Below are 15,693 nucleotides of genomic sequence, written 5' to 3' on the forward strand. Positions count from 1 at the left end.
AAAACTAGGGACACTTAGCAGAAGAGCTGGTGTACACTCTACTCTTCTGTCATTCTAGCAGCAGGGAAGGACAGTCATTTCTCAGTGACCTCTCACTTCCATGTAAATCAATGAAATAAAGAGAACATGTGCCTATTTGAATTGCTCAAACCCTAAAATCCCCATGACAGTTTTCTTTCCCTTGTCTGCAACTATTCTACTTTCTTTTACTATGGTACTTCTCTAAAGGAATTCTGAATTATTTTAACATCATAAAAAATCCTAAAGTATTGCTAATGTTCAATCATTAGGCAAAGACATTTCTGAGACAATCTATTAACATTTGAGCATACCCTGTAAATAAAAATGTGAAACTCTGATTAACATACTTAAAATTGATCTAATTTTTTCATCAAAACATACGCAAGTTCCTAAAGAGGCCACTGGATAACAAAATTAACATTTTTAGAATAATACTTTCCCCACAGACATTGGAGCAAGTATTTTTTTAATTAACATACTCAGTAACCTGACCAAATAACTATAACTTTTTAAAAGAATAAACCCAATACTCAAAACACTCTTCTAGAAAAAAGAAGACTTTTATAGGAATTCATTTAGTAAACAATCTTTGAAACTATGCCTGGGATCTCTTAATTTTTTTAAAAAAAAATTCTTATAAAGGTAAATATATTGCAAATGAAAGAAATAAACTGTTCTCAGAACAAACTCTATGGTTCTCCCAAGTAGTAGTCATTTTTTTAAGCTGCACATATGTAAACTGTTGAACCATTTACTTTAAGTTAATAGAACTGTTTTTTATATTTTAAATTTATTATACTTAAAAAGCTTTTGTAGAAATATAGGATTCCATTTAAGTAGATACATTACCCTGTGCCTGAAATACATTCCAGTCAGAATATAATTCAGTGAGTTGATGACAATGCTGGCTCCAAAAGAAAGGAGGAGACCAGATTGGACAAGAATGAGCTAACAGATTGTGCAGCCCAATTCTGTCCCTTTGAGTGTGATATATTGTTTCAAGATGCTAAAAACCCATAGTTTCTCAAAGCATATCTGTTGTGCTGGTTTTCCCATTTTCACAGAATCCTCATTATTAGTACTCTGTACTCTTTTCAAAGCACGTCAGACTCAGACCATATGCCACTGAATAATGCTTATCAATTGTCTAAAATGCCCAATAAAAGAAAGATGTGCCACACAAAAGAATCATGAAAGTTATGAAGTTTTTTTGCAAAAATAATTACATCTATCACATCTGGTACAGATGTTAAATGAAGCTAAAACATCTCCTAGTTACTACTAAATGTTAATTTTTTAAGATACACTTTTGTGTAATAAAACTGACATCTTGTAGGAAGAAGAAAAGGCTCAAAGACAAAAGAAACCTTTTAGAACATTCTTTTGGTACCTGAATAGTTATAAGCAACATCAAGAATCAAAACCCTATTACCTAAACAGACACAATTAGAAATGATAGTTTCCAAATTCAATTCAATGAGCATCTATTAAGTACCTGCAATGTGTAAGGCACTATGGGTACTAGGTACAGGAGATAAAAACAGAAAATGAACATTTTCTGCCTTTAAAGAGTTTATATTTTATTTCCCATTCTATTTGTCCCTTCAAAACAAACTTCCCATCCCATTCCCCCAAGTCGCCTAATTTTAAAGTCAAAACCCTGTATCAAACTTTATTGTACTGTAGAATCATTTTTGCTCTATAATATTTTTTTAGGTCTGGGAGAGGACTATGGTTAATTTTGTAGCTCCTGTAGTAAATAGCTGAATGTTTTACTTAGGGGACACTTAATAAGTCTGTGATATCTGCTATTGTTCTAAATTATGAGTAATTGTATACGCATGTATATAGGAAACCTTTAACAAAATAGTGTCATGTTTTCTAGGTAAGCAGGACAATGTATTCTATGTCTTTCTCCCCACCATGGCTTGAGACTTTTATGACAGTGTATCAAAATATGATCTTGAGACAATGAGACCCTTTCAGGGGTTTCAAAAATCTCAAAAAATCTATTTTCATAATAATAAGACATTTTGATTTCTAATACTGATAAATGTAACACATATAATAAAAAACTCTTTGAGGGATAGTCCTTAATAATTTTAAAGGATATAAAGAGATATTTAAGATAAAAAAAATTGAGAACTGCTACTTTATAATAAGAATTCAAACTGAAATTCATTCAAGAAACATTCACTAAGAAACTATTACGTGCAGAGCACTATTAAATACTTAGGTGAAACATGGCTCCTGTTTTTTGTAAAGTTTATAATCCAACCTAAATTGCATATCTAATTGAATTTAGGAGGGAGAAGTTGTCTTTTCTTATTCATATTTCTACCTTTATTCCACTATACTATAGCCAAGCTATTTGATACTCCTAATGGAAAAGGTTGGAAAAGATCTCCAATGAAAGGATTTTAAAATGCAGAAAAAGGAAAGCAAATTATGTAACACAAATATGTAAGTGGCATGGCTTCAATGAGTACATGAAGATGATTCCTAAATTACATCTACAATTCTGAAATATAATTCCTTTAATTTCCATCTGCATGACAATTTCTTTTTTTTTTTAAATTTATTTCACTTTTAACATTCATTTTCACAGAATTTTTGGGCTCCAAATTTTCTCCCCCCTTGTCCCCTCCCCCCACCCCAAAACACCAAGCATTCTAATTGCCCCCATCTCCACTCCGCTCTCTTCTCCATCATTCCTCTCTGCCCTTGTCTCCATCCTCTCCTCTGTCCTGTTGGGCCAAATAACTTTCTATACCCCTTTACCTGTATTTCTTATTTCCTAGCGGCAAGAACAGTACTTGACAGTTATTCCTAAAACTTTGAGTTGCAACTTCTTTTCCTCCCTCCCTCCCCTCCCCCTCCCTTTGGAAGGCAAACAATTCAATATTGGCCAAATCTGTGTAGTTTTGCAAATGACTTCCATAATAGTCGTGTTATATAAGACTAACTATATTTCCCTCCATCCTATCCTGCTTCCAATTACTTCTATTCTCTCTTTTGATCCTGTCCCTCCCTGTGAGTGTCGACCTCAAATTGTACCCTCCTCCCCATGCCCTCCCTTCCATCGTCCCCCCCACCCTGTTTATCCCCTTGTCCCCCACCTTCCTGTATTGTAAGATAGGTTTTCATACCAAAATGAGTGAGCATTTTATTCCTTCCTTTATTGGAATGTGATGAGAGTAAGCTTCATGTTTTTCTCTCACCTCCCCTCTTTTTCCCCAAACTAAAAAAAAAATCTTTTGCTTGCCTCTTTTATGAGAGATAATTTGCCCCATTCCATTTCTCCCTTTCTCCTCCCATATATTTCTCTCTCATTGCTTGATTTCATTTTTTTTTTTTAAGATATGATCCCATCCTATTCAATTCACTCTGCGCACTCTGTCTCTATGAGTGTGTGCGTGTGCAATCCCACCAATTATCCAGATACTGAATAGTTTCAAGAGTTACTAATATTGTCTTTCCATGTAGGGATGTAAACAGTTCAACTTTTATAAGTCCCTTATGACTTCTCTTTGCTGTTTACCTTTTCATGCTTCTCTTCATTCTCGTGTTTGAAAGTCAAATTTTCTTTTCAGCTCTGGTCTTTTCATCAAGAATGCTTTAAAGTCCTCTATTTCATTGAAAGACCATTTTTTCCCCTGAAGTATTATACTCAGTTTTGCTGGGTAGGTGATTCTTGGTTTTAGTCCTAATTCCTTTGACTTCTGGAATATCCTATTCCATGCCCTTCGATCTCTTAATGTAGAAGCTGCTAGATCTTGTGTTATCCTGATTGTATTTCCACAGTACTTGAATTGTTTCTTTCTAGCTGCTTGCAATATTTTCTCCTTGACCTGGGAATTCTGGAATTTGGCCACAATATTCCTAGGAGTTTCTCTTTTTGGATCTTTTTCAGGTGGTGATCGGTGGATTCTTTTAATATTTATTTTGCCTTCTGGTTCTAGAATATCAGGGCAGTTCTCCTTGATAATTTCATGAAAGATGATGTCTAGGCTCTTTTTTTGATCATGGCTTTCAGGTAGGCCCATAATTTTTAAATTGTCTCTCCTGGATCTATTTTCCAGGTCAGTTGTTTTTCCAATGAGATATTTCACATTATCTTCCATTTTTTCATTCTTTTGGTTTTGTTTTGTGATTTCTTGGTTTCTCATCAAGTCATTAGCCTCCATCTGTTCCATTCTAATTTTGAAAGAACTATTTTCTTCAGTGAGCTTTTGAATCTCCTTTTCCATTTGGCTAATTCTGCTTTTGAAAGCATTCTTCTCCTCATTGGCTTCTTGAACCTCCTTTGCCAATTGAGTTAGCCTATTTTTCAGGGTGTTATTTTCTTCCGCATTTTTTTGGGTCTCCTTTAGCAGGGAGCTGATTTGTTGTTCATACTTTGCTTGCAAGTCTTTTATTGCTCTTCCCAGTTTTTCCTCAACCTTTCTAACATGATTTTGAAAATTGTTTGGGCTCTTTATGACCTTTTCCCAGAACTGATCCCATTGAGTGGGCTGGGATGTAGAAGCACTGACTTCCGTGTCTTCCCCTGATGGTGAGCACCGCTCTTCCTCATCAGAAGGGAGGGGAGGAGAAACCTGCTCACCAAGAAAGTAACCCTTTATAGTCTTGGTTTTTTTCCCTTTTCTGGGCATTTTCCCAGCCAGTGACTTGAGCTCTGAATATCCTCCTCACACCCACCTCGCCTCCGGATCCTCCCAGCCCGCGCTTGGGGTCTGAGAATCAATGCTGCTTCCCAGCCTCAGTGCTTTGGGCGGCGGCAGGGCTGCTATTCAGTGTGAGATTAAGTTCAGGTGCTCAGGTGGGGGCAGGGCCGCCTCATGGGCTCAGGGCCGCCTCATGGGCTCAGTTCCCTCAGGGGGTTTATACAGAGACCTTCAACAATGGATCCGGGCTCCTGCCTGCTTGGGGAGCCCCGGTCTGTTCCCGCCTCCGCTGTTGCCTTCCGAGGGGGCCTGAGTATGGGGGCACCCCACTCCCTTCTCGACCCACCAAAGAGACCTTCTCACCGACCTCCGTCACCTGTGGGTGGAGGGACCCGCGCAGCCGCTGGAGATCCCGTCTCTGAAGTCCGCTCGGATCTGTTCCTCTCGTTGCCGGGGCCGGTGCAGGGCTGGGCTGGGCTTCGCGTCCACAGCGCGACGGACCTTTTGCGAGAGGTTTGCAGGTCCCTCTGGAACAGAAATCTTATCCGCTTCACTATTATGTGGCTTCTCCTGCTCCCGAATTTATTGGCGGCTCTTTACTACAGATATTTCATGGGCTGTGGGTTCGGAGCTAGCGTATTTGTGTGTTTCTACTCCGCCATCTTGGCTCTGCCCCCCTGCATGACAATTTCTACTGAATTTCCTGATCATATAAAAAAGCAAGCTTATTCCTTCCTACTCCTGGCTTCTACCAAATTCCTTATCACTGATAAAGGCAAACTCCTCAAGTGATTCTTGTAGATAGATTATAGATAGGTAGACAGAGTCTCAGAGCATTTATTTAGCACTTACTTTATGCCAGGTACAAGGCTAAATGCTGGGGATACAAATATGACAGTTCTTCATATTCTAATAGGGAAAGATAATATATATGAAAGAATTAGAATGTAGGAAAGGGTTTGGAAAGAGTACTAGCACCGAGGACAAGTAACAGGTGAGGAGGAGTCCAGAGAGAGACTAGAGTCTATGAGTAAGGTGAAGTATGGTTTCTCTTTGCCTTCCAAGGAGGGAATCATCAATCAAGAAAGAATGATCTTAGAGAAGAGGCTTTTTGGGGGGCAAGGCCAGTAGGAAGTGAGGCCAGAGACAGCTTAGAAGTGAGTTGTGTCCTGAAGGGAGTCAGGGAAACAGAGAGCAGATGAGAGGGTACAGTATTCCAGGCATGGGTGACAGTCAGTCACCCTCACATAAAGGGATTGCAGTGTTGTATCTGAGTAATGATCATAAGCCCAGCACTGTTAGAATATAGCATGTAGAGGAAAGAAAATATAAGAAGAACAGAAATATAGGAAGGGGGAAAGTTATAATAAAGAGCTTTAAATGACAAACAAAGGAGTTTATATTTCACCCTGGGGGAAACAGAGACCTTGTGGAGTTTACTGACCTGCTCAGAGTTATACTTTACAAAAATCATCTTACTAAACCTAAAAGTTCTTTTAAGAAATATGAGAAGAATCACACAGCTTCTAAATAAATAAAGGAAAAATTAAATGAGCTAAAGGAAGAAAGAATAAAACAGGGAAAAATGTATCCCCTTTTAGACCTAGATAACATACCTCTTCTAGACCTCAAAGATAAATCTGACCAAAATATAAAGAAGTTAAAGACCTAAATAGAACTTTAGAAAAGTTAGATATGAAAGACCTCTGGATATTACTCAATGTGAATAAAAAGGAAAATACATATTTTTCAGTGGTGAACAGCAGCCTTACAAAAATTGACCAAGTATTAGGAAATATAAAACCTACAAACAAATACAGAAAAACTGAAATATCAAATACATTTTAGAGATCACATTACAATAAAGTTTTGTTACATAAAAGGGCCACAGAGGAACCAATTAAAAACTAAATGGATCTTATTCTAAATAAAAATGCATAAAATATCTAGAGATCACTCTGTCATGGCATAGAATAACATTTCCAAAAACAAAATATTTCTTAAGAAAAAGAAAAACTTAAATGGCTAGAAGAATATTTAGCAATTATGGCTAGGCTGAGCCAATGTAAAGAAACAATACTGCCAAAGTTAATTTACAGTTTTAATATTACAGCAATGAAATTATCAAAGTGATTCTTTATAGAACTCAATAAAATAATGTCAGTTCATTTGGAAAAATGTAAGATCTAGAATACCAAGGGAAATAATGAAAAAAGGTATATCAAAAGGGAGATAGCACTTTGAGACCTCAAACCATATTATAAAGTGTCATTGAAACCACTCGGTATTAGTTAAAAAAATAGAGAGAGAGATCAATGGAACAAAGTAGACAAGGGAGAATGAGAAACAATGGAAGTCAATAACTTTATTTGATAAAGTGGAAAATATAAAATACTTAAAAATAAGTATTTGATAAAAATTGCTGAGAGCACTGGAAAACAATCTGGCAGAAGTCTGGCTTGAGTCAATACGTTACAACATACTCCATAATACATTCTAAATGGATATATTTCCTTTATATTAAAGTTTGTACAAAAATATAAGAAAAGAAACAGATCATACACTTTTCATACATTTTTAAGGAAACAAGTGATAAAGGCAATTAACAAAGCTAAAATAGATAACTCTGATAACATGAAACTGAAAAGCTTTTGCACAAACAAAATTAATGCATCCACAATAAGAAGAGAAGTGCTCAAATAGGATTTTAAAACAATATCAAATTTCTCTGGCAAGGATTTACTCTCATCAGAATTGACTCAAAGAGGAAATAACATATACACTCAATTGAGTATAGAAATCTATCTTACTCTACAGGAAAGGAGAGGAAGGGGATAAGAGAAGGCGGTTAGGGTGATGGAGGTGATAAAAGGGAGGGCAGATTGAGGGAGGGGTAGGCAGGGACAGGGTGAAAGGAGAGAGAGAATAGAATAAAAAGGGAGAGAATAGGATGGAGGTATATACAATTAGCCTTTCAGAACATGACTATTATGAAAATGTTTTCTATGATCATATGTATAATCTATATTGAATTTCTTGCCTTCTCAATGAGGAGAGGTGGGAAGGGAGGGAGAGAATTTGAAACTCGAAGTTTTAAAAATGAAATGTTAAAATTGCTTTTACATGTAAATGCGGAAAAATAAAATATTAAAAAAAATAGTCCAGGCATGAGGTAGTAAGGACCTGCACCTACTCTTTCATCCCATCTCAGCTACACAGACATGGACATCTCTTGATCATGCCATCACCATGATATTCATAAACTCTGAAATTCTCTCTGTTGTCATTCCACCTCTCTCTTTGCCTGATAACTCCGAAATACTATTCTTTCTTGGGGGTGGAGCCAAGATGGTGGAGTAGAAAGACACATATACGGAGGGTCTCTCCACACAGCCCATAAAATACCTGTAGAGAAGGACTCTCAACAAATTTTGGAACAGTAGAAGGGGAAAACAACAGAGTGGAGGAAATTTCCAGCCCAGGGTGACCTGAAAGGCCCATGGGAAACGCTGGTTGCCCAGGACCTGGAGTGGAGCCCAGCCCAGCCTTGGCTGTGCAGAACTCTGGGAGGAGGACATATTGGGGGCGGAATCTCCAGTCGCAGTATCAGTGAATCCCCAGTCCCAGCAGCAGTGGACTGCAGATCCCTCAACCCACAGACACCAAACGTTACTGACAGGGTTTTTTCAGCTGGCTGGGAAGGGAGAAGAACCTTTCCATAGCCCTGGCAGCAGGCAGCAGCCACAGAGGCCACACAGCAGCCCATACAGCCACCCGCCTCCATTGTGGGAGTATAAAAACCCCTGGGGGCACTGAGGAGCTGAATATTACCTCAGCCCTGTGTAGAGGTCCTGAGGGAGCTGGTCTTTGTCTCGCACTGAATGGCGGCCCTGCCCCCACAGCTTAACTGAAAATCAGCCCCCAGTGCTGACTTGGTAGAACTGGAGACCAGGTGGCTGTGGAGAGGTAAAAAAATAAGACTATAGAAGGTTACTTTCTTGGTGAACAGATAACTTCTCCCGTCCATTCGAATGAGGAAGAACAATGCTTACCATCAGGGAAAGACATAAAAGTCAAGGCTTCTGTATCCCAAACATGCAAAATAAATATTCAATGGGCTCAGGTAATGGAAGAGCTCAAAAAGGATTTTGAAAATCAAGTAAGAGAGGTGGAGAAGAATGCTTCAAAAAGCAGAATTAGCCAAATGGAAAAGGAGGTTCAAAAGCTCACTGAAGAAAATAGTTCTTTCAAAATTAGAATGGAACAGATGGAGGCTAATGACTTGATGAGAAACCAAGAAATCACAAAACAAAACCAAAAGAATGAAAAAATGGAAGATGATATGAAATATCTCACTGGAAAAACAACTGACCTGGAAAATAGATCCAGGAGAGACAATTTAAAAATTGTGGGCCTACCTGAAAGTCATGATCAAAAAAGAGCCTAGATATCTTTCATGAAATTATCAAGGAAAACTGCCCTGATATTCTAGAACCAGGGGGCAAAATAAATATTGAAAGAATCCACCGATCACGTCCTGAAAGAGATCCAAAAAGAGAAACTCCTAGGAACATTGTGGCCAAATTCCAGGGTTCCCAGGTAAAGCAGAAAATATTGCAAGCAGCTAGAAAGAAACAATTCAAGTATTGTGGAAATACAATCAGGATAACACAAGATCTAGCAGCTTCTACATTAAGGGATCGAAGGGCGTGGAATATTATATTCTAGAAGTCAAAGGAACTAGGACTAAAACCAAGAATCACCTACCCAGCAAAACTGAGTATAATACTTCAGGGGAAAAAAATGGTCTTTCAATGAAACAGAGGACTTTAAAGCATTCTTGATGAAAAGACCAGAGCTGAAAAGAAAATCTGACTTTCAAACACAAGAATCAAGAGAAGCATGAAAAGGTAAACATCAAAGACAAATCATAAGGGACTTACTAAAGTTGAACTATTTACATTCCTACATGGAAAGACAATATTTGTAACTTGAAAACTTTTTTCAGTATCTGGGTAGTTGGTGGGACTACACACACTCACACACACACACAGACAGAGAGCACAGGGTGAATTGAATAGGATGGGAAAATATCTTTAAAAAATGAAATTAAGGGGTGAGAAATATATTGGGTGGAGAAAGGGAGAAATAGAATGGGGAAAATTATCTCATAAAAGAGGCAAGTAAATGACTTTTCAGTGGAGGGAAAAGTGGGGAGGTGAGAAAAAACATGAAGCTTACTCTCATCACATTCAACTGAAGGAAGGAATAAAATGCACACTCATTTTGGTATGAAAACCTATCTTACAATACAGGAGAATGGGGGAGAAGGGGATAAGCAAGGTAGGGGGGATGATGGAAGGGAGGGCAATGGGAGGAGGGAACAATTAGAAGTCAGCACTCTTGGGGAGGGACAGGGTCAAAAGAGAGACAGAAGAAATGGGGGGCAAGATAGGACGGAGGGAAATATAGTTAGTCTTACACAACACGACTATTATGGAAGTCATTTGCAAAACTACACAGATATGGCCTATATTGAATTGCTTGCCTTTCCAAAGGGAATGGGTAGGGAGGGAGGGAGGAAGAGAAGTTGAAACTCAAAGTTTTAGGAACAACTGTTGAGTATTGTTTTTGCAACTAGGAAATAAGAAATACAGGTAATGGGGTATAAAAAGTTATCTTGCCCTACAGGATAAAAGAGAAGATGGGGAGAAGGGAAGGGAGGGATGTTAGAAGGGAGGACAGGTTGGTGAAGATTTTGTTCTGCCAAGCCTCATCACTGGATTACTCACATGATCTGCTCCCTATTAATTTGCTGCTGAATAAAGGTGAAGAAAGTGATGAAACCATACAGTGAAACCATAGATCCTCTATAAATTTATGGTACATAATCTTAACTTGGCCCTCACTATGGCAAAGCAATCGTTTTACACCTCCTTAATTGATTCACTCTCTCAATTCAACATGGAGGCTTTTCCAAATCTTTTCAATCCTCCTCAAACCTACAAGGATTCCAAATTTCTCAGTTGAGAACTTTGCTAATATTTAATTGAAAAAACTTAGAATCCTCTTCTCTCCTCATCTCATATCACTAAGATGCCATCTTCCTACTGCCTTCAACTCTTATCTTACATGAAGAGGTGGCCTTTCTCCTTGTCAAGGCTAATCTCTCTATATGCATAAGTGATCTCATTTCATCCCATCTTCTTCAGCTGATTGTCCCCTTTGTCATCCCAACTCTCATTTATCGCTAATCTCTCATTACTGGCTGCTTCCCTACTGCCTACAAACATGCTCATGTCATCCCCATCCTCAAAAAACTCTCACTTGACCCTTCCATTATTGATAACTATCATTCTATATGTATTCTCTCTATTTTTAGGTGAACTCACTGAGGCCATCTACAATCAGTGCCTCTATTTCCTTTCTTTTCACTCTTTACTTAACTTGTTGCAGCATGGTTTCTAACTTCATCATTCAGCTGAAATTGCTCTCTCTATAATTACCAATGATCTCTTAATTGTTAAATTTAATGGCCTTTTCTTAATCCTCATCCTTCTTGACCTCTCTGTAGGCTCTGATACTGTAAATCATCCTCTTCTTTTGATATTTTCTTTTCACAACACTGTTCTCCCCTTGTCATCCTTCAACCCTTTTAAATTTTCCTTCTCAGTTCCCTTTGCTGCACCTTCATCCAGGCCACATCCATTAACTATAGGTAACTCACAAAGCTCTGACCTGGGATCTCTTTTTCTTTTTTCACTAGGTGATTTCATCAGATCCCACAGATTCATCCATCAATCTCCATATAGCCGATTCTCAGATTTATCTATCCAGCTCTAACCTCTCTCCTGAATTCCACTCTCACATCTCCAACTGCCTACTGGATATCTTGAATTGGATATCCCATAGATATCTTAAGCTCAAATATGTCCAAAACCAAAACCATTACTTTTCCCCCCTTAAAACCCACTCCTCTTCTTCATGTCCCTAGGCTTGAAATTGCTATCTTCAATTCTTCAGTTTTTCTCACCCTACCCCATATATCAAGTTAGTTACCAAGTCCTGTCAATTTTATCTCTGTTAATAACTCATTCTTTTAATTTTATATTTGTGTTTTATAATACACATTTTACATAGGTGTAATAAATAAACATACATACACATAAAAAAGTTAGAAGACTATTTCTTCTGATTCTGGCAACTTAAGCCAATATAGAAAATAATGTCAATAAATAGTGTATTTATTCAAATTTAGAAGGGGAGGGAAAAATTAAATAGCTACTGTATTCATTGCTACAAGCTAACACCTACTGGGAAAAATCTGGCCTTAAAAAAACCAATTTCTTTTCTGAAATTTAAAGTGACCCTCTAGAACTCCTGTAGTAATATACAATTGTTTCTATATCACAGAAACAGAATTCTAGAGCTAAAATAGAACTTAAAACTTATCCTTTTCAATGACTTCACTTTGCAAATGAGAAAACTGAGGTCTGAAGAGGTGAAATGACTTAACCAACATCCGTATGTGATTCATGAATAGAGATAAACACTATGTTATTTCCAAACTTGGATCTTCTACAGCATTTTGTACCTCTATCTACTTTCCATGGTTAATTTTGTATTATAGTTATTTTGCATCATATTCTCTTACTAATGTAAAAAAACCTTTTGAGGTCAGGAACCACAATCTTTTATCCCCATGAGTATTTAGTACAGGGTTCAGCATATAGTGGTTGATAAAAAAATGTTTATATTCAAAGAAAACTTTGTCTATAGTTATTTTTTTCTACACTGATAACGAAATCAAAATATAAAATCTAGACAGATTATATCTTTATGTTTCTCTTCTCCAATGTGCCTCATATAGTACCTTATATATACTCAACGTTAGATAGAATGAAGAGTATTTGAGTAAAACAAGATAAATCCATGAATTTGTCATATGTTTTCCTGTATTTTTTTTTTTATTTTGCTAATGCTACAGGGATAAGTAAAGTTTTTCATAAGAATGAATTAGCCTCTGCTGCATGCCAGGAATACAATCTTACAAATCACTTAACCTCCATGTGCCTCAATACACAATTGGTAAAGAATTGTATAGTTACAGAGGAGGTTGGGATCTGGGATCTGTGCTGTTAGATGGAATAAATTCCCCATACTAATGAAATCAAAGATTCTCATAATTCTATTACATGTGCCTTCTAAAATCTAACACTAAATTGATTTTAACACCAAAAAACTTATTGGTACATAGTGGATATACATAAACTTGTTGACTGATGACTGGTAGGCACTAAGAATACAAAGACAAAAGATTATTGTTCCTTACCTCAAAAGGCTTATATTTTACTGGGTGAATAGTAAGCATCCCACATGCTATATGGTAATGGATTTATTTCAAATCTATGCAAAAAGATGAAAAGAAACCCACTTTTGCCACTAATGAAATTAATTATGTTTATTTCTTATTAACTTATGACAAAAGAACTACTTAAATAAACACAATTCAAGTCCATTGAAATGAATTAATAAACTTCGGTTTCAGTCAATTTTGAAAATGGACAGATTAAAATCAAATGAAAAAGAAATTGACATATACAATGAAGGGAAAATAAATTCTCTACCTCTCTTTCATCCATGTTCAACCACTGTTTAGGATCATCTTCAGTAGCCAGAAAAGCTATCAATTCCAAGGCTGTAAGACGAGTTTGACGTCGGGATGACACAAATATCAGAACAGGTTTGGCTGGTGAATGGCTTCTGATTGCTGTTGAAAAGTCATGGAAAAAACCCCATAATTTTTCTATGACAATTTGTATGGATAATTTCCATTATATTTAAAGTAAACTATGTCAGAATATGCATTTTCATATAACACCATGAAAACACACTGACAATAATATCATCGCATTTAAATGTTTTCAAATCAATAAACATCCATAACTTTAATTGTAAAATTCACTGAGCATTAATTATGGAAGGAATTAAGTTAAGTCTCATCATTTTATACATGTGGAAACTGAGATCTACAGAGGTGACATATCTGCACAAGGTAATACAGTTGACAGTAGAAGAATGAGAATGATGGCCCTGATCTCCTAGTCCAGTGTTCTTTTTTCTAATGAAATTTAGCCTTATACCTGAGGATAAATGGAAATGACATCAAAATGAACCTAGATTACTCTTTGGTTCCAATGTGACTGGAGTCTCCAACTTCATTTTCTCATCATATGCTCTGCATCTCAAATATGGGCTGGGTAGAAAATGGAAGAGCTGAAACTCTGCATGATTTTCATAAACTGGTGGCTTAAGGAGGGGCTTTAAATCTATAGGAGGCACATTCCTTACATTTGTGGTTGATCAAGAGCAGGAAAGGAACTGGGCAATTTGTTTTAGGTCCAAACCTAAGTTTTAACTTGAAGACATAAGGGGAAGGGGGAAAAAGTTAAAGCCTGTCCACAAAGTTGTGCTAGGGGATCCATTCTATTGCTATGGGTTTCAATTACTGGCCTGAGAGATTTGTCATATGTTAGAGGCACTTGGATTGTAGCATGGATAGAATCAACATCATTGGGTGTGATCTGGTAGATCCTTATAGGACATAAGGGTAGACACTGATAAGGGGTTATTAAATGTTTCTTTTCAAACTGCCCCGCCCCACACACAAAGTAGAGCACAGGGAAGAAAGGGCAGAGGAATATCTGAGAATATGTAAATGTTTTTGTGAGAAAGTGTATATAAGAGTGAATTTTTTAACATGAATGTGCCTCTGCAGGACCCTGAATGTATGTGAGTGAGACTGTCATGAGGGTCTATGTAAAGAATGAGGTTTATACTTTTGTCATTTAGCTACGATATAAGAAAATTTTGTAAGTCTAATCACATTTAAAAATTACACTTGAGAATGATTAAATCATTTACCTAAACTGGAAATGATTGTTCCCACCTCTGTGTGTGCTTCAAAATCTTACTAAAATGGCATAAACAAAAACTATTTTTATGTCTTGTGTTGCTTTCTTAGAATAGTCAGTCATTTTTCTAAATATACAAAAAAGAAAGTGACCCTTTTTTCTGGTTTGAAACATGATAGGCTGCAGATTTTTTTATGAGCTAAGAAATAAGGTTTACAATGAAAATGCTGACATGACCTTGACTATATTTATATGAAACCCACAAGAAATAAAGCCATCATAAAATCATATTTCTAGACTTAATGAAATACAGTGACCCACTACAGGTATAATAAACAGTTTATAAGTCTAACTGCTATGCAGAAAGCACCTCTAGCACAATATAAATATTTCAGATATTTACAAATGATTTATATTACATGGAATACTTCTCTCCAATTATTGTTCTGCAGACATCCTTTAGATATCCCATAACCAATCAGACTAATAAATTATAAAAAGAAAATGTATTCATTCTCCTGTTCAGTATCCAATAGTGTGTATTAATACACTACAGACTATAAATGGTAAGATTTTGGCAAATAACAAACACCGTAGTCACGATATTTTAAATCGTATGTGCATGAGAAAAATATATGTAGTTTGTACACAATCACGATTGCATCTCTCTGTCTCTCTCTCTTGTAAATTCAACATCTAATGGATTTTTCTTGTGACAAGAACAGGTGTGGCTGAACAGCTCAGGGCAAATTTATCGTTCATTAGTGATTTTGTACAATGCTTCTGCAGAGGTGTAAATAATCTGAACTGCCAAGATTGGTCTCTAGTTCACAATCAATACTTTGCCTCTGTCATAAGGCTAATTACAGCAGCTAAAAAGTCACTTCACAACTGCCACCTCACAATCAACAGCAGTTCCCATTACAGAATTTATTTTGAAAGTTATTTTTAATTGATACAATAAATATTCCTTATGCAAACAAAACAAAACATGTTTCAATAAAATCAGAGAGTTCTTCTTAAATATGTCAGGCTTGCTTCCCTTGCTAAGAAAAAAGAAAAAGAAACTAGTAGCACGTTTCAAAAATTCT

General features: G+C 36.7%; 1 protein-coding gene across 4 annotated transcripts in view; it reads right to left on the reverse strand.

Annotated features, from left to right (window-relative positions):
* Positions 1-15,693, reverse strand: part of ASCC3 (activating signal cointegrator 1 complex subunit 3) — a 400,644-nt gene that overhangs the window by 111,002 nt on the left and 273,949 nt on the right. For all 4 annotated transcript variants that reach the window (XM_072642929.1, XM_072642932.1, XM_072642930.1 and 1 more), the window contains one exon: positions 13,316-13,458. In XM_072642929.1, the coding sequence (XP_072499030.1) occupies positions 13,316-13,458 (143 nt within the window). The remainder of the gene's footprint in view (positions 1-13,315; positions 13,459-15,693) is intronic.

The sequence above is a fragment of the Notamacropus eugenii genome, chromosome 2 (assembly GCF_028372415.1).
Source record: "Notamacropus eugenii isolate mMacEug1 chromosome 2, mMacEug1.pri_v2, whole genome shotgun sequence".
NCBI classification, from domain to species: Eukaryota; Metazoa; Chordata; class Mammalia; order Diprotodontia; family Macropodidae; genus Notamacropus; species Notamacropus eugenii.